Source organism: Corythoichthys intestinalis, chromosome 13 (assembly GCF_030265065.1).
Source record: "Corythoichthys intestinalis isolate RoL2023-P3 chromosome 13, ASM3026506v1, whole genome shotgun sequence".
Classification (NCBI taxonomy): domain Eukaryota; kingdom Metazoa; phylum Chordata; class Actinopteri; order Syngnathiformes; family Syngnathidae; genus Corythoichthys; species Corythoichthys intestinalis.
This window is the reverse complement of record NC_080407.1, coordinates 4,535,076-4,557,425: the sequence shown is the minus strand read 5'-3', so window position 1 is coordinate 4,557,425 and position 22,350 is coordinate 4,535,076. Positions and strand designations below refer to the sequence as shown.

General features: G+C 39.4%; 1 protein-coding gene across 2 annotated transcripts in view; it reads left to right on the top strand.

Moving 5' to 3' along the window:
• Positions 1–21,024, top strand: part of cdk17 (cyclin dependent kinase 17) — a 47,548-nt gene extending 26,524 nt beyond the window's left edge. For both annotated transcript variants that reach the window (XM_057854363.1, XM_057854362.1), the window contains 14 exons: positions 4,445–4,578; positions 9,947–10,072; positions 12,460–12,516; positions 12,592–12,706; positions 12,779–12,873; positions 12,938–13,000; positions 13,062–13,185; positions 13,255–13,375; positions 13,455–13,552; positions 13,624–13,729; positions 16,663–16,705; positions 19,239–19,329; positions 19,402–19,479; positions 19,550–21,024. In XM_057854363.1, the coding sequence (XP_057710346.1) occupies positions 4,445–4,578; positions 9,947–10,072; positions 12,460–12,516; positions 12,592–12,706; positions 12,779–12,873; positions 12,938–13,000; positions 13,062–13,185; positions 13,255–13,375; positions 13,455–13,552; positions 13,624–13,729; positions 16,663–16,705; positions 19,239–19,329; positions 19,402–19,479; positions 19,550–19,590 (1,292 nt within the window). In that variant the 3' untranslated portion in view covers positions 19,591–21,024. The remainder of the gene's footprint in view (positions 1–4,444; positions 4,579–9,946; positions 10,073–12,459; positions 12,517–12,591; positions 12,707–12,778; positions 12,874–12,937; positions 13,001–13,061; positions 13,186–13,254; positions 13,376–13,454; positions 13,553–13,623; positions 13,730–16,662; positions 16,706–19,238; positions 19,330–19,401; positions 19,480–19,549) is intronic.
• Positions 21,025–22,350: the final 1,326 nt, after the last annotated feature.

Here is a 22,350-nt window from a genome sequence, read left to right as displayed (position 1 = left end):
TCCTCTAGAGCAGTGATGTTTTGGGGCTGTCGTCGGGCAACACGGACTTTCAACTCCCTCCACAGATTTTCTTTGGGGTTGAGATCTGGAGACTGGATAAGCCACTCCAGGACCTTGAAATGCTTCTTACGAAGCCACTCCTTTGTTGCCCTGGCTGTGTGTTTGGGATCATTGTCATGCTGAAAGACCCAGCCATGTCTCATCTTCAACGCCCTTGCTGACGGAAGGAGATTTTCACTCAAAATCTCTTGATACATGGCCCCATTCATTCTTTCCTATACACAGATCAGTCGTCCTGGTACCTTTGCAGAAAAACAGCCCCAAAGCATGACCCACAGTTTCCACCCCCATGCTTCACAGTAGGTATGGTGTTCTTCGGATGCAATTCAGTATTCTTTCTCCTCCAAACACGAGAACCTGTGTTTCTACCAAAAAGTTCTATTTTGGTTTCATTTGACAATAACACATTCTCCCAGTCCTCTTCTGAATCATCCAAATGCTCTCTAGCGAACCGCAGACCGGCCTAGATGTGTACTGGCTTCAGCAGGGGGACACGTCTGGCAGTGCAGGATTTGAGTCCCTGGCGGCGCATTGTGTTACTGATAGTAGCCTTTGTTACTGTGGTCCCAGCTCTCTGTAGGTCATTCACTAGGTCCCCCCGTGTGGTTCTGGGATTTTTGCTCACCGTTCTTTTTATCATTTTGACGCCACGGGATGAGATTTTGCAGGGAGCCCCAGATCGAGGGAGATTATCAGTGGTCTTGAATGTCTTCCATTTTCTAATAATTGCTCCCACAGTTGATTTCTTTACACCAAGCGTTTTACCTATTGCAGATTCAGTCTTCCTAGCCTGGTGCAGGTCTACAATTTTGTCTCTGGTGTCCTTCGACATGCAGCTCTTTGGTCTTGGCCATAGTGGAGTTTGGAGTGTGACTGACTGAGAGTTGTGGACAAGTGTCTTTCATACCGATAATGAGTTAAAACAGGTGCCATTAATACAGGTAACGAGTGGAGCCTCGTTAGACCTCGTTAGAAGAAGTTAGACCTCTTTGACAGCCAGAAATCTTGCTTGTTTGTAGGTGTAAGATAATTTGTATGCCAAATATATTATGCCAGTTTGCTCTCCCACATCTATTATACGCGCACTCCCAAGCTATTATGAAGAATACAGTTTTAGCCCATAATCATGTGCTTATATTTTTAGTACCGGCAATTGCTCACATTCTGCTGATAAATAGATACACACATATACAGTGGGGAGAACAAGTATTTGATACACTGCCAATGGGTTTTCCCATTGGCAGTGTATCAAATACATGTTCTCCCCACTGTATGTTGATTCATCACACATTATCTCAAGCTACAGTACTTTGAGTGCAAATGTGTGTTCAAAACAAAGATATCTTGCCCGCTCAAGAGTGACTGTTAATTCAATCAAGAGTGTGACTGTTCAATCAATGACTTGAATACTGCCACGTTGGACAACAGTGTTGTAACTGTATTCCGCCCAGCAACAAGCCCTCAATAAAAGTTAGCAGCGCGGGGGAGTTCGGAGAGAGACTTCGATGAGACATTGGTCGCGGAACATGTCTCCTGGCTCTCCCAACCTGCAGGTTGAAAAATGTCCACTCTCTGACTCTGTCTCACTTTATGCCCTGCGTTTTGTCAGCTTGCCTTGGGTAAATAAGTTAAAGAACGAGTTTTAGACCCAACAGTAGGTGACCAAATAATTATTTTCCACTGTAATTTGGAAATAAATTCTTTAAAAATCAAATAATGTGATTTTCTGGTTTTTTTTCCACATTCTGTCTCTCATGGTTGACGTTTACCCATGTTGACAATTACAGGCCTCTCTAATCTTTTCAAGTAGGAGAACTAAAGGAGACTAAATACATATTTGCCCCACTGTATATTCTACTCAATTGTTTGTAGGAAAGTGCAAGTCATATTTGTTAGTACCTAATTTTTTTGGACTATAAGAGGCCATTTTTTGGCTGTGACTTTGACTTTTACTCGGGTGTGACTTTGTCCAAAAAATATGGTGAGTGCCTTGAAGGTAGTCTCTCCAGTCATCCATGTAAAAAGTCATTCATACCAGTTTGAAATCACAAAGGATTTGCTATCAGTGGTATGATAAACATCTCTCTTTGACTATGTGCACCCAGGCGTGTTGATGCTATTATGTTAGTGTATGCTCGGTGGACGTATTCGGCCTCGCTCTGGACCCTGGCCGAGATAGAGGAATGTGGACGTCAAAACTGGGCAGTTATGTGGGACAAAGATGTTGGTGGAAGACTGCAGTCTTACATTTCGAAGGGTAAATATGTATGAATAATGCGCTCCGAGTAGGTCACGAGCAATATGAAAACAGCAGGAGGTGATGGAGACATGCAAATGAGGATGCGAGAGTGTTCGCTGGGCGAAAGTGAAAGGAGAGCGGGGCACATTGGGGGAATGCTGCATTCTGTGAAAGGCTCAAAAAAAGATCACAGATGAGAGAAATGCAGAAGTGGGGGTGAAAATTTGGTTTTTTTTTTTCCAAATGCAGAAAGAAATATGAAAATGAGTGACTGAGAATAAGTGGGGCAAGATTTCTTGATGCTAGAAATGGATTGTTACTAGGGGTGTGACAAAATATCGAAATGGTGATATATCGTGATACTTTGTATCCCAGGTTATCGATATGCTCCTGCCAAGAATTGAGATATCGTTTTAAAAAGTTGTCAGTGTTTAAAAAAAAAAAAAAAAAAAAAAAAAAGGAACGAACATGTTGCTACCAAAATCTTCCACCATCTTAGTGACTCAGGTAACTCTAAGGCTGCCATTGACGGTGCTCGACGCCCAATCCATTTAGACTGGAATTGTTCGTTTATTCGAAATAGGGCTGCACCTATTGATTATTTTAGTAGCCGATTAATCGGTGAACTATTTATTTCGAATAATCGAGTAATCGGATAAGGAACATAAAAAATTAAAATACCTGTGCTGATCCTCACACGGTGTATATATATATATATAAAAAAAGAGGATATATGTACAACAAAAGAACAATTGGCTAACTTACATAGCAAAAGTTCGCTAGCTTAAATGCTATAAAATGCTAACGCTTTTTTTGCTCTTAACAAATGGCTCAGACACATATTCCCACAATAAATGGCTAAATATACCTTTAAACTAAGTTACAAATGCATTCAAAAAAATCATTAGCTCAAACAAAAACTTAGCTTATGTTGGTCTTAACAGGGAGCAGATTCAGCCATGTGAAATGAGGTAGACTAGAGGGCCGTGTATCCACCCAAATCAATGAAAATAAATGCAAACACTTTCAAAACAAACGATTACAACGCCGCTTTAATTAATCGAATGCTCGAAGCAGCAAAATTTAATTTGAATCTTTTTTTTCTAATCGAATACTCGGGTTAATCGATTAATCGTTCCAGCACTAATTCGACACCAGAGCATTCGCAGTCATTCCGTCCCATTTTTTCGGGGCATTTACAGGTCACTTGCTGTTCATTTACAGCTCATTTCCTGTTGAGTTTGAGTCACTACCTAAGAATTTGGGCGATTCCCAGGTCACTTCCTGGTCTGTAACTCAAAATGAACAGGAAGTGACCCATAAAATACCCCCAAATCAACAGGAAGTAACTGAAAATCAACAGGTAAATGACCTTAAATGGCCCAAAATGACCTCATTGCCTGGCATTGGCTGCCAATGACGGCCATAGACGTTCAATCCGTTTGAAGTGGGAGGGATGGCAGCGAATGAACAAATGTTCATTCGCTGCCACCCTCCCAGTTCAAATGGATTGGACGTCTACTAGTGATAAACTCATTCTAATTCACAGCAGAAGCTTGTTTTTCTGTTTATTAGTTGTTTTTAGAATATCCTAGAATGATTTCCTGACCAATGTATCGATAATCGTTGTATGGCCATATCGTCAGATCATCGTTATCGTGGGCTTTGTATCGCAAATCGTATCGTATCGTGAGGTAACAAGAGGTTCCCACTCCTAATTGTGACACCTTTCAAATGTGGGATTTACTTTTTTTTTTTTTACCCTCTCCATTTTTTTTTTTTAATATTGTTGAAATTTCTCTCCGGCCTTTCATTTTAATGCTAGGAGCCCGTTAATTAGTGCTACCATGTGTCTACTGTATTGACATTTTGGCATGGTTGACCTGGCTGAAAACGCACTCCAATCTTGCGTTTGACTATTTTCTCGGCATTCTGAGAGCGCTGTAATTTAGAAACTGGTTCACCCGCAATTAAATTTGCCTGCTCATTTCAACTTGCGTAGAACATGTTCTGTACAGCCGAGGGCACCGTCACATTTTGGTGCGCATACACTGCTTACTATATGTATGTTTAGTGGTTTGATGATGATTTCACATTGCGTGAAGTGTATTTACATTAAAACCACAGAGATTTTTTTTCCCCCAGACATTGTGCACGAGAACCTGAAGATGGGCTCAGATGGAGAGAGCGACCAAGCGTCGGGAACGTCGTCGGATGAGGTTCAATCCCCGACTGGTGTTTGTCTTCGGAACCGGGTCCACAGAAGAATCTCCATGGAGGTAATTTTGCAAAAACACCCCCGTTCTGTCTTATTGGATGCACTCATCATCCTCTCCCTCGACCTCATGGGAAATCCTGTCTGGGAGGAGGTGGTGGCGGTGGGTGCTGTCTTCGCCTCCTAATGTCTTCTCACTGTCTAGGTGTCATGATACTAATACCAATGCTGCCCCCTCAGGAGTTAGAACATGCAAATCTGTGTTTAAAAATGGTCATTGTATGACGATTTTGACTATTTCAGATTTAAATGAATGTGTTGAGAAAATGGAATCTTCATGTTATGTGGGTTATGTGTTGGAATAACCCCCTCCTCCCTCACTGCATGGTTTGTGCTCAGTAGAAGTCAGATTTTGGAAACCTTCTGCCCCCTACTGGATAAGAGTTGATTTTCAAATGTCTTTTTCAGTGGTTCTTAACCTGGGTTCAATCGACCCCAGGGGTTCGGTGGGTTAAAGGGGTTCGGTGAAGGTTAAGACACGCAGATTTTTCGATTCTAAAATCTAGGCAAAGTGCCATTTTTGACCAGGTTGTGGACTGGTTAGTCCAGTGGTTCCCAAACCGGTCCTCAAGGACCCCTGTGTGTCCTGGTTTTTGTTCCTACCGATCGAGCACAGACCGTTTAACCAATGAGGTTTCTGCTAAAACAAGCAGCACCTGACTTCATTCAACTGATTACACTTGTAAAACACCAGATTGGTACACATGTGTTGTCCTGTTTTGTTGGAAAGAAATCCAGCACCCACCCGATGTGGAATAGTTTGGGAACCCCTGGGTTAGTCCCTAATTTACAGGCTTTATTTCATCTCTTTCAACTGCTAGTCCTCTGTCTGATGGGAGAAGAAACTGGTTTGCTCAGTGGAAGGTAGGGGTGTGACAAAATATCGAAATGGTGATATATCGTGATACTTTGTATCCCAAAAGATTATCGATATGCTCCTGCCAAGAATCGAGATAGCGTTTTAAAAAGGTGTCAATGTCTAAAAAAATAAATAAAAATGAACCAACAAGTTGCTACCACAATCTTCCACCATTATATCTTCTCAGTTACAGTGCCCTCCATAATTATTGGCACCCCGGAAAAAGATGTTTTTTAGCTTCTAATGATTTTTTTTTAATTCAAATAATATGGGACCTTAATGGAAAAAAAGAGAAAACTCCAACCTTCAATACAATTGCATTCATTCAGTGGGGAAAAAATCCCACATAAAGAAAAAATTATTTGACATCAAATAATGTGTGTCACAATTATTAGCACCCCCGGTGTTAATACTTTTTACAACCCCCTTTTGTCAACAAAACAAGGTCTGGGGACTGAGATGGCCATGGGAGGAGCTTGATTTTGTGTCTGGTGAACCATTTCTGTGTAGATTTGGCCATATGTTTAGGGTCATTGTCTTTCTGAAAGACCCAGCCTTTGGAAGCGAAACAGCCCACAGCATCACTGACCCACCCCCATACTTCACAGTGGGTATGAGGTGCTTTTCAGCATGCGCATCTTTCGTGGCACGCCTGACCCACTTAGAGCAGGGGTCCCCAACCTATTCCACAAAGGCCCACTGTGGGTGCAGGATTTCATTCCTACCAAACAAGATGACAACACTTTTTCCCCAATCTGGTTTTTTACAAGTGCAATCAGTTGACTGCAGTCAGGTGTGGCTTGTTTTAACAGAAGCCTCATTGGTTCAACTGTCTCTGCTGGATCGGCTGGAACAAAAACCAGGACCCACAGTGGGCCTTAAGGACTGGGTTGGAGACCCCTGACTTAGAGTGTTTGTTGCCAAAAAGCTCAATCTTGGTCTCATCTGACCAAAGCACACGGTCCCAACTGAAGCCTGGGACTGTATGTATTTTTGTGTGAGACCACGGAGTGTGGATTTTTCTTTTTTTTTTTCCATTAAGGTCCCATATTATTTGAAATAAAAAAATAATAGAAGCTAAAAAACACATCTTAACCAGGGGTGCCAATAATTATGAAGGGCACTGTAACTCTAAAGTTGCATTGACGGTTCTTGACGCCAATCCATTTAGACTGGGAACGGTCAGAGCATGCACAGTCATTCTGTCCGATTTTCAGGGCATTTACAGGCCACTTGCTGTTCATTTTAGAGCATTTACAGGTGATTTTCTGTTGAGTCACTGCCTATTCATTTGGTTAATTCCCAGGTCACTTCTTGTTCTGTAACTCAAACCATAAGAGACCTATAAAATACCCCAAAATCAACAGGACGTAACTGAAAATCAACAGGTAAATGACCTTAAATGGCCCAAAATTACCTCATTCCCTGGCATTGGCTGCCACTACCGGCCATAGATGTTCAATCCATTTGAAGTGGGAGGGATGGCAGCGAATGAACGAATGTTCATTCGCTGCCACCCTCCCAGTTCAGATGGATTGGACGTCTACTAGTGATAAACTCATTACAAATCACAGCAGAAGCTTGTTTTTCCTGTTTATTAGTTGTTTGTAGAATATCCTAGAATGATTTCCTGACCAATGTATCGATAATCATTGTATCATTGTTATCGTGAGCTTTTTATCGCAAATCGTATCGTATCGTGAGGTACCTAGAGGTTCCCACTTTTAGTGGAAGGTGGACTCTCACTTGTTAAGAGGAAGTACAAAAGACCTACGGGTAACAGGTACTGCATTTACATTAAAAAAAAAAAAAAATGGAATGGTGGAAATGGTATGTGAGGCAAGGATGTAATAGAATGAGAATGTCGACATGAAAACACAAATAGAAATGGTGTGAAATTAATCGAGTTTCATTTTCCAATATGAAAAGCAAATCAAAAGGCAAAATTATTTGATTTTAAATTCAGTTTTTTGGATTTGGGAAAGGATTCATGTTTATTTATTGTTTAACATGATGACTTTGTTTACAAATTTAGCGATCATTTTGTGCAGTTTTTTAAACTAAATCTGATAATATTTCAGATGTAAACATGACAGAAACTGCACGGTAAAGGTTATTGCAGCCAAGCAGGTTTAATGTTGAACAGTATAAGATATATTCCTCCAAATTTGAATGAAAAACAAAAGTATGCGCATTGGGCCAGTCTTGGTTTAGTGGTCTGATGATGCTGCAGACATAAAGATAAAACATACCTTTGGCCTGTTTAAATACATGCTGACTAAATTAGAAGAAATTTGAATGGAAATTCACTTGGGTTTTACCTTGCTAGCTTAGATGTATCGATTTTGAATTTGAAAGAAAAATGATTTGTCTGATTCCAAAGGGTTCGATTTAGGGCTGCAGCTATCGAATATTTTTTCTAGTCGATTAATCAATGGACTAGTTAGTTCGTATAATCGAGAAATCGGATAAGGAACACGAAAAATAAAAATACCCGAGCTGAGCCTAAAACGGTATAAAAAATTTACAAAATGTCTATGTACAACAAAAGAACAATTGGCTAACTTACACAGAAAGTCTGCTAGCTTAAATGCTATAAAATGCTAAAGTTTTTTTTTTTTTTTTTACAATGTTCTTAACAAATGGTTCATACATATTCCCACAAAAAAACTGTTAAATATACCTATAAACTAAATCATGAATGCATTAAAAAAAACATTAGCTCAAACAAAAACCTGGCCAATGTTGGTCTTAACAGGGAGCAGCTGGTTTCAGCCATGAGAATGAGTTATATTCATTGTTGCCACCCAAATTAATAAAACTGCATGCAAACAATTTCAAAATAAACCAATACAACGCGACTTTAATCAAACAAATATTCGAAGCAAAATTTTATTTGAATTTTTTTTCTAATCGAATACTCAAGTTAATCGATTAATCGTTGCAGCACTAGTTCGATTAATGCAAGTGTGAAACTCATGGGGTTCGGTACCTTTGACAAGGTTAAGAACCACTGGTCTGTTTTAAAAACACAAATCCCATCATTGGCTGGCTGGCGTTTGAGTCCAAATAAATTGGACGTCTATCACCATAAATGGCAGCCAGTGAGAAAATAAAACCATAGGCATGTGCAGAGAGTGCTTGATTACCTGCCCCTTTGCCCCTACATGCCCAAAGTGCTGCTGACCGACTGTGCGGGTACTTTACTTGAACACCGAAAACACCTTTTTAAAAAAAAATAAAAAAATTAAACATTTATTTATATTTGTCTGTTCTCTTCACAACGTTATCTAGAAAGGTACACATCTTTCAGTTCTCTAATAATGAAAGAATAGTTTGGAAAAAAACTGCTGATGTCGGCTAAGTGAACATCTAATTTGGTTTGTTCTCAGATGAACAAGTTGAGTAAGGAAGTTTTGATATAGAGGTTGAAGGAAGAGGCAAAGACTGAGTCACGGCCAGAAAGTGTTGATGACAGTGTTGATTTCTAATACTGTAAAGCTGGTTAAAGTGGAAGTTATGTTGTTGTCAGGTGTATTAAATTTTTGTTCATGCGCCCCTGTCGATCTATGAGCACCTGCCCCTCCATAGGTCTCTGCACGGCCCTGCAAAACAACATGGATTTTTTGCCAACAAAAGACAGTAAAACTTTATATAAATATAATGGGCTTCTTTAATGCCTCTTTTTTTTATGTCCGTCAGCCGAGCTAATGTGCGCCTTGGTTTAGTTGGTGTATCGGAATTGTGCACTGACAAGAGTTTATAGCGTAACTTGCGATTGACGTGCGTCATTTTTTTTTTAAACTCAGAAAATCTTATGCGTTAAGTCTTACTTTTAAGTTTGTTTTTACTCTTATTCTTGTACTCTAATAGGAAAATGACTCAAGAATATATATTATCCATTTAGATCCTTCTCAAATAGTATAAAATAGGAGCCATTGTCCACATTTCAAGCTATTCAAATAATCCTCAAGATGTTATTTTAGGGCGAAATAATAACCTCTTTGTCATAGCTGCTTTGTACAATTCTAATTGAAAGGCCCTTTTTTTGCTTGCAACCAGCAGCGCAATTACATAATATAATCAGCGTTGAGTAATAAAAAGAATTCTGACAGCTGCTTGGAGCGGCGCTGCATCATGCACAAACTGATTTGATGATATCCTTTTTTGCATCTAAGCTAAACTTTAAACCTTGCTCTATTTTTACACACATTTCAATATCTGTACTTTTATCACAGTTTGACACATTTTAATGTGAGAATGACATGTTTTACTGTGAATAAATATGGTTTATCCGCATCCATGTGCTGTAAGATGGTGGACCTGATCTGTTTTGTCTTACTGGCATGGGAAAGATGAACCAGTTATTTTTGCTTCCTGTCTCTCAGAGCGCGTAGGTGGACTGCTTCTGTAACATTATGTTCTCTGCCTGTGCGGTAATTGCATATCATAGAAAAGGGAGGATTATACGTCACATTTAATGTGTAAAAATATCTTTTGGTCTGTGTTGAAGGACCTGAACAAACGTTTGTCGCTGCCCGCCGACATCCGTATTCCCGACGGTTACTTGGAGAAGCTGCAGCTGACCAGCCCGTCCTTCGACCAGCCGCTCAGCCGCCGCTCGCGCCGAGCGTCGCTGGTACGTATTCGCGCGCGCGTGCCACTTTTCTAGCCCCGCGGGCACAGGGAGCAGCATGTGCCAGTTGCCATGGCGACCGACGCAGCAGGAGACCAAAGTGTACCATTCACTCGTACTGTTTAAGAGCCAGGTGTCTTTATATGCCATCAATTACATATTAAAATAAATGGAAAGTAATTATTTTGGACAATTGTTATGTAGCAGTATTTATGCCTACTTAAACCAATTCTTTTCTAAATTGAATGAATAAAAATAAATAAGTGAACCAATTTAAGGGTTAAAAAAAAAAGATTAAAATACTTATATATTTGCTAAAGATCCCAATCGATCGGGTCCGATCACGTCATTTTCAAAGTATCGGAATCGGCAAAAAAATATCGGACATGCCTTTTTTATGTATATGGCGGAAAACACAGACAAGACTGAAAAAGCAGTTTCTGCTCTTGCACTCCTCTTTAAAAGAAACTGCTGTATTTTAAGCTAAAACAACTGTTGTGTTTGATAGAACAATATGTCTATATGCTGCCATAGCAGATTCATGGCACATTAAACCCCCAAACTATTTTTAATTTGTCCGTTTTACCCCGAAAACCCCCGTTTACAGACGTCGCACAACCGCTTTTGTTTTAACCCAGCCATAAAACAAAGGTAATTACCGTAATTATATTTATTATTCAAAATGTCTGTCGTTTTTAGGTTAGAATCATTTAATGATGTCTCATATTTCGTTTAAAAAAAAAAAAAAAAAAGTCGTAAAAAAATTATTCACTCACATATTTTAAACTTTTAAACAAATTATGTCACAATGGGAAAAAAATGGCGTCTGTAAAAAAGTCACGGATATCTACCTCATAACTGTCGCTTAATTGTATTTTTTTTGTTAGTGTCACATTTTCTCTGATCTGTTAGGTGATAAATAATTGATCCAAACAAAAAAAAGTTGAAAAAAACGTTTAAAAGGGAAAATATATGAAAAAGAAAATCTCGACCACTCCTTAATGTCTGCGATTTCTGAATCGCGACCCTTGTTATATTACCATGTTTCACACATAAAATCCCCCCAAAATCCAGCTTTGGCCATTCATAGCTGTCTCTTGACACTGAGTGTTGCATACTACGTGGAGTTTTTGGATCAAAACAAGATAAGTATCCGATATCTCCTTAATGTCATGGCGTCTGTAATTCTGTTCTCACGTGCTCTCACCTCCAGATAGGGTTTTGCTGTTTAAAAAATACATTTTTAAAAAAAATGCCCTCCTGCTCAAAATTTTTCTTCCCCCAGAAAATTGAGATTTTAAGCTTTCCAATGATGTATCACACATGCATATCGGACAGTTTTGAAAGTTGGCTAAATTGGGGGTCTCAGAGCGGAACTTCAAGTCACCTGAGTGTTTTCCGCCATAATATTTTTTATTTAAATCGTTTTCTAATTGTATATAACGATACAGACAAAATGTCTTACACTCACCCAGAGTAGTTCTGGCTTAAAGTAGGGCTATCAAATTTATTGCGTGACGGCGGTAATTATTTTTTCTTAATTAATCACGTTAAATAATTAACGCATGCGCTGCACGACCCACTCACGCATTGTCGCGCTCAATCGATAAAGGCGCCGTTTTGCCAATATACAGAGCTAAACACAGCGTATGATGAGTAGAGAGAATTTTGACAGCCTTTGGAGCCTTTTTTTTATTTGGCTAAAGCCTTACATTCCCTCTCTCAGCAATTAAAATTAACGTGAGAGGCAATGTGGGGTAGAAAGGTAGTGGTTGATCAATTTCTTAACAACCTTTGTTCTCTCCCAACGCAGAGAAGATATATCAATTGGTGCCCCTATACACAGTCATGGTTGCACTTCCCATCATGCATTTAGGTTGAATGGCTGCAGTATCATTTACTGAAAGCTCAACAAATACACTAGATGGCAATATTTAGTCACATGTCTTTCTATCCGTGGATCCCTCTCACAGGAAGAATGTTAATAATGTAAATGCCATCTTGAGGATTTATTGTCATAATAAACAAATACAGTACTTATGTACTGGATGTTGAATGTATATATTCGAGTTTTATTCATTTTTTTCTTAATGCATTGCCAAAATGTATATGATCGGGAAAAATTATCGGGAGTGATTGGAATTGAATCGGGAGCAAAAAAAAGCAATCGGATCGGGAAATATCGGGATCGACACATACTCAAACTAAAACGATCGGGATCGGATCGAGAGCAAAAAAACATGATCGGAACAACTCTAATATTTACAAATGAAGAAAATGTAGTTGTTACAGTCTTGTAAGTTTACCATGTTATGCTTTGACTATATATACTTTTTTTTTTTTTTTTTTTTTTTTTTTTTTTTTTTTTTTTTTGGGTGATGTTTTTTTAGTCAGAGATTGGATTCGGGAAGTTGGAGACGTACATAAAATTGGACAAACTGGGAGAGGTAAGCAAAGCCGCTAAACCATACAAACAATTACTTGATCTCATTCTCTTCCTAATGCTTCATATTCTCTTCCAGGGAACATACGCCACCGTTTTCAAAGGACGCAGCAAGCTGACGGATAACCTCGTAGCTCTGAAGGAAATCCGATTGGAGCATGAGGAGGGAGCGCCGTGCACAGCCATTAGAGAAGGTGAAAGATCATTCTAGTCAAAATACCATCAAGTGTTGTTTTATTAAGAATGTTTTACTATCCTTTGCGTAGTTTCGTTACTGAAGGACCTGAAACACGCTAACATTGTGACGCTACATGACATCGTCCATACTGACAAAAGCCTCACGCTTGTGTTTGAGTATCTGGTAAGTAAAATCGGGCTATTTTTCCCCCACTGTTGGGGTTAACTAAAAATGTTATATTTTGTAGGATAAAGATCTGAAGCAGTACATGGATGATTGTGGAAACATCATGAGCATGCACAACGTCAAGGTTAGGATGTGTTTTTCTGAGCCAAGTAAATCATTTACTAATGACAATTTTTTTTTCCCAGGTCTTCTTGTTCCAGATTTTGCGTGGACTGTCATATTGTCACAAGAGGAAAGTTCTCCACAGGGACCTAAAGCCCCAGAACCTCCTTATTAACGAGAAAGGGGAGCTGAAGCTTGCTGATTTTGGTGAGAAAAGATTTTCACTATTTAGAGAATCTTTTAATGAACAATTTTTATTCATTTGGTGGTCGGCAGGTCTGGCCAGAGCCAAATCGGTCCCGACTAAAACGTACTCCAACGAAGTGGTGACTCTTTGGTACCGACCTCCTGACGTTCTGCTGGGGTCCTCCGAGTATTCGACGCAGATCGACATGTGGTAAAAGTCTTTCTTTTGTGACTTTTCCTCCCGCTGTCACTTGTCATTCAATTTTCAACAAAGTATTTGGCGCTTCCAGGGGCGTCGGTTGTATATTTTACGAGATGGCCGCGGGTCGGCCGCTCTTCCCCGGCTCCACAGTGGAGGACGAGCTCCATCTCATCTTCAGGTTACTTGGTGAGCCACCGACAAAGGCCACCTAGTAAAGTTGAACCTTTTGCTGATTGTTTGCAATCGTACGATTTCAGGAACGCCGACGGAGGACAACTGGCCGGGAATATCTTCCATTGACGAGTTCAAGTCGTACAACTTCCCTAAGTACAAACCTCAGCCGTTCATCAACCACGCTCCCAGGTACTGCATTGTTCTTTTTGTAGGAGTAGGACTTGATTTAGAAAACTGATCTACAGTGCTGTCCAAAAGTATTGGCACCCCGGGGTACCCGTGGTTTATTAAAAGTATTAAAAAAGCATTGAATTTAGTTTTCCATTATTAAAGGTATTAAAAGTATTAAATTAGCTGTCGTAAGTCTGGATTTTTTTCACCGTGGTTTTAATTTTCAAGAACATCTCAGAGCAACCTAAATTATATCTGTGACAAAGTTTTTTTTTTTTTTTAATCCATAACGAAGATGACGCGTAGAATTTTTACGATGCATTGCACCTCGTGCGTGCGCATGCCGTTAGCATCATTAGCATCAATATCACAACAGCAGGCAATCGCACAGTACTGTGTGCTAACGCAAGGAACTGCTCAGATGCCTTAGTTGTTATGTTCGACGAAAGCCTCAACAAGACAACCAAGTCCAAACAGTTGGACCAGCATGTGAGGTATTGGATCGGCGACCAAGTCGCATCCAGATACTTTGGGTCGCAGTTTATGGGTCATGCGAAGGCAGTGGACCTGCTTAACATTTCAAAGTAAGTTGCCAATTTCTCCAATTACAATGTGTTAGATGCAATAATATATTTCTGCACGGTTTGCCTTTCGAATGAATGTGAATTTCAAAGTTTTAACTCAAGAATTTGCCATGTTCAATGGGGTATTAGCAGGTGCACTAGCCTTAGCATGGATAAACCGGAGTCGTAGATCACCATCACCCTCAGATACACAACACGGTTGACACTATTATTGGAACGAGTGCGGGGTAACGTTGATCTGAATAACATGGCATGGTGATAGGCAAATTATAATGTAGGTGATAGTAAAACACCTCCTGGTATATTTAAATGTTTTTCTTGATTAAATAAGAGTATGGATATTCTCTATCTGATTAAAAGAAATGTCTTCTATAGCTAACAAAGGATTAACAGGGAAACCTGTTGTATTGCAAATGTAATTTCTGAAGTTGCTTTACAATAATGGTTTAAAATCCATTTTATCCTGGGGGAAAAAAATTCTGAAAGACCTGATATTTAAATGTGTTTTAATTGTATCTTCAATAAATGTGCATTCTTTTGTCAAATACACTTAGTAATTGAGGTTAAATTTGATGTTCATTGCTGTATTTTTTAAATATGATTCAATATTATCTAAATAATGGGTGCGAGAAAAGTATTAATTTTCAGTTGAAATGGCATTAAAAAAAGGTCTTAAAAGTCTTGAATTTAGATTTATCAATCCTGGGGGGACCATGCACCTCTTTTATTCTGTCAGATAATACTCCATTTCTCCCAGAAAATGGTTGCAATTACAAATGCTTTTGTAGCATTATCTTCATTTATTTTACTTGCAATGAAAAAAAATCATTATCATGTAACACAAAACTTCTAAAATGGGCCAGACAAAAGTATTGGCACCTCATACTTGGTAGCACAACCTTTAGACAAAATAACTGCGAGCAAACGCTTCCGGAATCCGGTGCCTTCTCCAAACTGCCATTTCAGATCTCTCCACAGGTGTTCGATGGGATTCAGGTCTGGACTCATTGCTGGCCACTTTAGAAGTCTCCAGTGCTTTCTCTCAAACCATTTTCTAGTGCTTTTTGAAGTATGTTTTGGGTCAATGTACTGCTGGAAGACACATGACCTCTGAGGGAGACCCAGCTTTCTCACACTGGGCCCTACATTATGCTGGAAAATTTGTTGGTAGTCTTCAGACTTCAAAATGCCATGCACACGGTCAAGTAGTCCAATGCCAGAGGTAGCAAAGCAACCCCAAAACATCAGGAATCCTCCGCCATGTTTTACTGGGGACAGTGTTCTTTTCTTTGAAGGCCTCGTTTTTTTTTCTTTAAACTCTATTTCCCAAAAAGCTCTACTTTTGTCTCATCTGACCAGAGAACATTCTTCCAAAACGTTTTTGGCTTTCTCAGGTAAGTTTTTAGCAAACTCCAGCCTGGCTTTTTTATTTCTCTGGGTCAGAAGTGGGGTCTTCCTGGGTATCCTACCATAGAGTCCCTTTTCATTCAGACGCCGACAGATAGTACGGGTTGACACTGTTGTACCCTCGGACTGCGGGACAGCTTGATCTTTATCCACCATCCGCACAATCTTTCCTTGAAATCTCGTCAATGTTTCTTTTCCGTCCACATCTAGGGAGGTTAGCCACAGAGCCATGGGCTTTACACTTATTGATTACACTGGGCACGATAGACACAGGATCATTCAGGTCTTTGGAGAAGGGCTTGTAGCCTTGAGATTGACTACGCTTCCTCACAATTTTGCTTCTCAAGTCCTCAGACAGGTCTTTGGTCTTCTTTCTTTTCTCCATGCTCAATGTGGTACACACAAGGACACGGAACAGAGGTTGAATCAACTTTAATTCATTTTAACCGCCAGTTGTGATTTAGTTATTGCCACCACCTGTTATGTGTCACAGGTTAAGTAACAAGTGCTGTTAACTACACAAATTAGAGAAGCATAACATGATTTTTCAAAGGGTGCCAATACTTTTGTCCAGACCATTTTTGGAGTTTTGTGTTTGTGTTTTGATTTTTTTTTTTCCCATTCTCTTTTGTGTTTTTTCCATTGCAAGCAAAATAAATGAAGATATTACTACCAAAGCATTTGTAATTGCAATCATTTTCTGGGGGAAATTGAGCATTATCTGACAGAATTGCAGAGGTGTTAATACTTTTGGCCAGCACAGTAATTAATTCACCCTTTCGTATGTATGTAAAATACAAAAGTATAACAAATACAAACCTCCATAATGGACTATCCGTGCGTGTAGCAAGACAGGAAATCCTGTAGAACATTGTGAAGGCACTTCCTTCCTGTCGGCGCTTTCCCATCACCCTTTGCAGTGCTAACCCATCGTCGTTCTTTTTCATTTGTCTCCTTCAGGCTTGATGGTGAAGGCATTGAGCTCTTGCTGGCTTTCCTCAGAGTAAGTGTTCACCTCCCTACGTACTATAAAAACTAGGGCTGTCAAATTTATCGCGTTAACGGGCGGTAATTCATTTTTTAAATGAATCACGTTAAAATATTTGACGCAATTAACGCATGCACAGAATGACCCGTTCGTGCGTTGCCTCAAACAGTTTACAATGACGCCGTTTTAGCACATTGAGAGCGAAAACGGAGAGAAATGCGAGTGCACGCAGGCGTTCATTGGACCGCGCCTTTTATTGGCTTAAGCTTTCGCAGCCACTACAAACCGTCATGGTTGCCCAACTTCCTGTCATGCATTTGAGCGGAGCAAGAGACGATCTTTTTATTAACACGCCTAATTGAACACAACGCAGAACATTCTGTATACTAGGGGTGTGACAAAATATCGAAATGGTGATATATCGCGATACTTTATATCCCAAAAGGTTATCGATATGCTCCTGCCAAGAATCGAGATATCGTTTTAAAACTGTGTCGTTGTCTAGAAAAAAAAAAACGAAAAAAAAAACGTAATCAACAAGTTGCTACCAAAATCTTCCACCATAATAGTGTCTCAGTTACGGTGCTCGACACCCAATCCAATTAGACTGGGAACGTTATTTCTTTCGAAATCAGAGCATTCACAGTCATTCTGTCTGATTTTCAGGGCATTTACAGGTCACTTGTTGTTCATTTTAGGGCATTTACAGGTCATTTCCTGTTGAGTTTGAGTCACTGCCTATTCTTTTGAGTGATTCCCAGGTCACTTCCTGTTCTGTAACTCAAAATAAACAGAAAGTGACCCATAAAATACCCTAAAATCAACAGGGAGTAACTGAAAATTAACAAGTAAATGACCTTAAGTAGCCCAAAATGACCTCATTGCCTGGCATTACCTACCACGACCGGCCATAGACGTTCAATCCGGTTGAAGTGGGAGGGATGGCAGCGAATGAACATTCGTTCATTCGCTGCCACCCTCCCAGTTCAAATGGATTGAACGTCTACTGGTGATAAAATCAATCCAATTCACAGCAAAAGCTTGTTTTTTCTGTTTATTAGTTGTTTGTAGAATATCTTAGAGTGATTTTCCGACCAATATATCGATAATCGTTGTATCGCCATATTGTCAGATCATCGTTATCGTGAGCTTTGTATTGCAAATCGTATCGTGAGGTACCAAGAGGTTCCCACTCCTACTGTATACCATTTGCAGCCACCACTGACAGTCATGGTTGCCCAACTTCCCGTCATTCTTTTGGGCGGCGCAGGAGACAATCTTTTTCTTAACACGCCTAATTGAACACAACGCAGAGCATTCTGTATTCCATTTGCAACCACCACTGACAGTCATGGTTGCCCAACTTCCCGTCATTCTTTTGGGCGGCGCAGGAGACAATCTTTTTCTTAACACGCCTAATTGAACACAATGCAGAGCATTCTGTATTCCATTTGCAACCACCACTGACAGTCATGGTTGCCCAACTTCCCATCATGCACTTGGGCGGAGCAGGAGACATTCTTTTTCTTAACATGCCTAATTGTACACAACGCAGAACGTACTGTTTACCATTTGCAGCCACCACTGACGGTCATGGTTGCCCAACTTCCCATCATGCACGGAGCAGGAGACGTTCTTTTTCTTAATATAAAATTACTATAACTTGCACTCAAATTTATCTTTTAAGAGCTACAAGTCTTTTTATCCGTGGATCCCTTTAACAGAAAGAATGTTAATAATGTTAATGCCATCTTGTGGATTTATTGTTATAATAAACTAGGGCTGTCAAAATTATTGCGTTAACGGGCGGTAATTAAATCTTTAAATTAATCACGTTAAAATATTTGACGCAATTAACGCACATGCCCCGCTCAAACGGATTAAAATGACAGAACAGGGTCATCTTACTTGTGTTTTATCGCCCTCTGCTGGCGCTTGGGTGCGACTGATTTTATGACCATGAGAATTGTGTAATTATTGTCGTCAACAATGGCGACCTACTAGGTTTTTTTTTCGATTGAAAATGTTACAAATTTTATTAAAACGAAATTATTAAGAGGGGCTTTAATATAAAATTTCTATAACTTGTACTAACATTTATCTTTTAAGAACTACAAGTCTTTCAATCCATGGATCGCTTTAACAGAATGTTAATGTTAATGCCGTCTTGTACATTGTTATAATAAACAAATACAGTACTTATGAACTGTATGTTGAATGGCATATTTTGTAGATGGTTTGAATTGCGATTAATTACGATTAATTAATTTTTAAGCTGTGATTAACTTAAATTTTAATTGTTTGACAGCCCTATAATAAACAAATACAGTACTTATGTACAATATGTTGAATGTTTATGTCCGTTTTCTGTTTCATCTTTCCATTCCAACAATAATTTACAGAAAAATAGGGCATATTTTAGCGATGGTTTGAATTGCGATTAATTAATTTTTAAGCTGTGATTAACTCGATTGAAAATTTTAATCGTTTGACAGCCCTAATGATAACGCATTGGCAATGAACGTTGATGAAAATGTACGCTTCGCAGTACGAATCCAAGAAGAGGATCTCGGCCGAAGACGCCATGAAACATTCCTACTTCAGGCATCTCGGCATGAGAGTTCACACTTTGCACGAGAGTGAGTGCACACTCGCACAGGCGGTCGACGGAAACGCCGTAAACAAATGATTCAAACTCATCTCTGTTTCAGGTGTTTCCATATTCACTTTGAAGGAGGTCCAACTGCAGAGAGACCCGGGCTACAGAAACTCCTCATACCCAGAATCAGGTTCCCGATTTATTCGAGAAAATCTCTCTCCTATTAAAAATCTGCTTTGACGCCTTTCTTTTGCGCTCAGGCAACGGCAAGATCAACCGAAGGCAGAGCATGCTCTTCTAGAGCTCGGAAAAGAGGAAGGAGATCCTCATCGTCACCCTCTCTCGCATGACCCCCCTCAATCCCTTCCTGTTTTACCGCACACTCACATGACAGCACACCCCTCTTGAGTTCAGTTGACTGTTCAATTGGTGTGTTTATTTATTTACCGATACGAGGGGAAGGGTTTTTTGCTGCTAAAGTACTACTGTTTGTATTTAACACACCCTGTTCACGGGTGAGCGTGTGTGAAGTTTGTTGTTTCCCAAGAATTCCACAGATGATGTTCAAGCTGTGATTCAAGTGGTCGGGGACGTCAGTTGTTGTAATGGACACATTAAGGTCTTAATTTCGAATGACCCTGGGATGGTGAAAACTTTTTTTTTTTAATTATTTTGATATTTGGGAACAACATTTGGAGTTTAAGGCCACATTGAAAAGGAAAAAACAATGTAACAAGAAAAGAAACATTGTAACTTTGAATTTATAGGGTTCCAGCTTTTGTGTTCTTCCTTTCTGATTTTGCAACTTTAATATTCTCATCAAACTTCCCCCTTCTTACCTTAGTATTATAATTTTCTAATTGTAACATGCCCACATTTTCTTACAATATTTTCCTCATATTTTCCTTTCAATGTGGCTCAATACTCCTCGATCTAAGCTCAACCATTCCCTAATTAATATTCTCTTAACCTGCACTTTTTTTCTCCCTTTTCCTCATATTGGCGAGTTTACCCAACAGTATTAAGATGTGTTCTCTACATCTGTGACCTTTAAACTGGCGTGGCTCGGCGCAAGGGGACTTCTCCAAAATGGACATTTGTGTCGACGTTTGTTTTCGACACGCGTTTACTTCTCATCCCATTCTGAAATATGCTTTGCATTCCCGCAATAGGTCATCCAACAAATACAGGAGATGTTTATCTAGCAGAGACCAATTTGTACTCTCCGAGTAGCAGAGTGTAATAGATAAAAAGACCCCTGGAATGTATTGAAGAGATGGGAGTGTCTGTAAATGCTGATCCGAGTCCACAAAAGGTGCAGTAACGACTACTACTTGTTTGCAGCTAATGGTGTCCTAACACGTAAGCACACACTGTATTTGTCTTTAACAGGTAGATGCAAATATATGACAGATTGTTTGTCAAGTGAACCTATTTTTTCTACAATGTAAAGCTCATGTCTAATAGGCATGACACAAATAATGTGGAAGTGTTATGTTCTCTTTGGGGAAGAAAAAAAGTCGCTTTTGACTGCAAACTCTGGTGTCCATACAGTGCTCTCCATAATTATTGGCACCCCTGGTTAAGATGTGTTTTTTAGCTTCTAATATATTTTTTTAAATTCAAATAATATGGGACCCTAATGGAAAAAAAGAGAAAAATCCAAGCTTCAATACAAGTGCATTTATTCAGTGGGGAAAAAAATCCTACATAAAGAAAAAATTATTTGACATCAAATAATGTGTGTCACAATTATTAGCACCCTTGGTGTTAATACTTTGTACAACCCCATTTTGCCAAGAAAACAAGGTCTGGGGACTGAGATGGCCATGGGAGGAGCTTGATTTTGTGTCTGGTGAACCATTTCCATGTAGATTTGGCCATAAGTTTAGGGTCATTGTCTTGCTGAAAGACCCAGTGACGACCCATCTTCAGCTTTCGGGCAGAGGGCAACAGAATTTGATTTAAAATGTCCATGTATTTCAAAACATTCATGCTTTGAAATAAAGATGCCGATCGCTTGGGTCCGATCACGTCATTTTCAAAGTATCGGAATCGGCAAAAAATGATCGGACATGCCTTTTTTTTAATATATTTTTTTATTTAAAGCGTTTTCTAATTGTATTTAACGTTACAGACAAAATGTCTTACACTCATCCAGAGTAGTTTTGGCTTAAAGTAGGGCTATCAAATTTATTGCGTTAACGGCGTTATTTTTTTTTTATTATTCACGTTAAATAATTAACGCATGCGCTGCATGACCCACTCACACATTGTCGCGTACAATCTATAAAGACGCCATTTTACCTATAGATCGCGCTAAAAGGCAGGGTATAATGAGTAGAGAGAATTTTGACAGCCTTTGGAGCCATTTTTTATGTGGCTAAAGCCTTACAATACCTCTTGCAGCAATTAAAAATAATGTGGGAGACAATGTGGGGAAGAAAGGTAGAAGTTGATCATTTTCTTAACATCCTAGGTTCTTTTCCCAACGCAGAGAAGATATATCAATTGGTGCCCCTACGCACAGTCATGGTTGCACTTCCCATCATGCATTTGGGCAGAAGTTAAATGGCTGCAGTATCATTTACTGAAAGCTCAACAAATACACTAGATGGCAATATTTAGTCACAATATACAAAGTCATATTTATCCTTTAAGAATTACAAGTCTTTCAATCCGTGGATCCCTCTCACAGAAAGAATGTTAATAATGTAAATGCCATCTTGAGGATTTATTGTCATAATAAACAAATACAGTACTTACGTACTGTATGTTGAATGTATGTATTCGAGTTTTATTCATTTTTTTCTTAATGCATTGCCAAAATGTATATGATCGGGAAAAATTATCGGGAATGATTGGAATTGAATCGGGAGCAAAAAAAAAAAAGCAATCGGATCGGGAAATATCGGGATCGGCAGATACTCAAACTAAAGTGATCGGATCGGGAACAAAAAAAAACATGATCGGAACAACCCTACTTTGAAATGAATGGCTTCGGTCCCAGTTGAAGCCTGGGACCGTGTGCTTTGGTCAGATGAGACCAAGATTGAGCTTT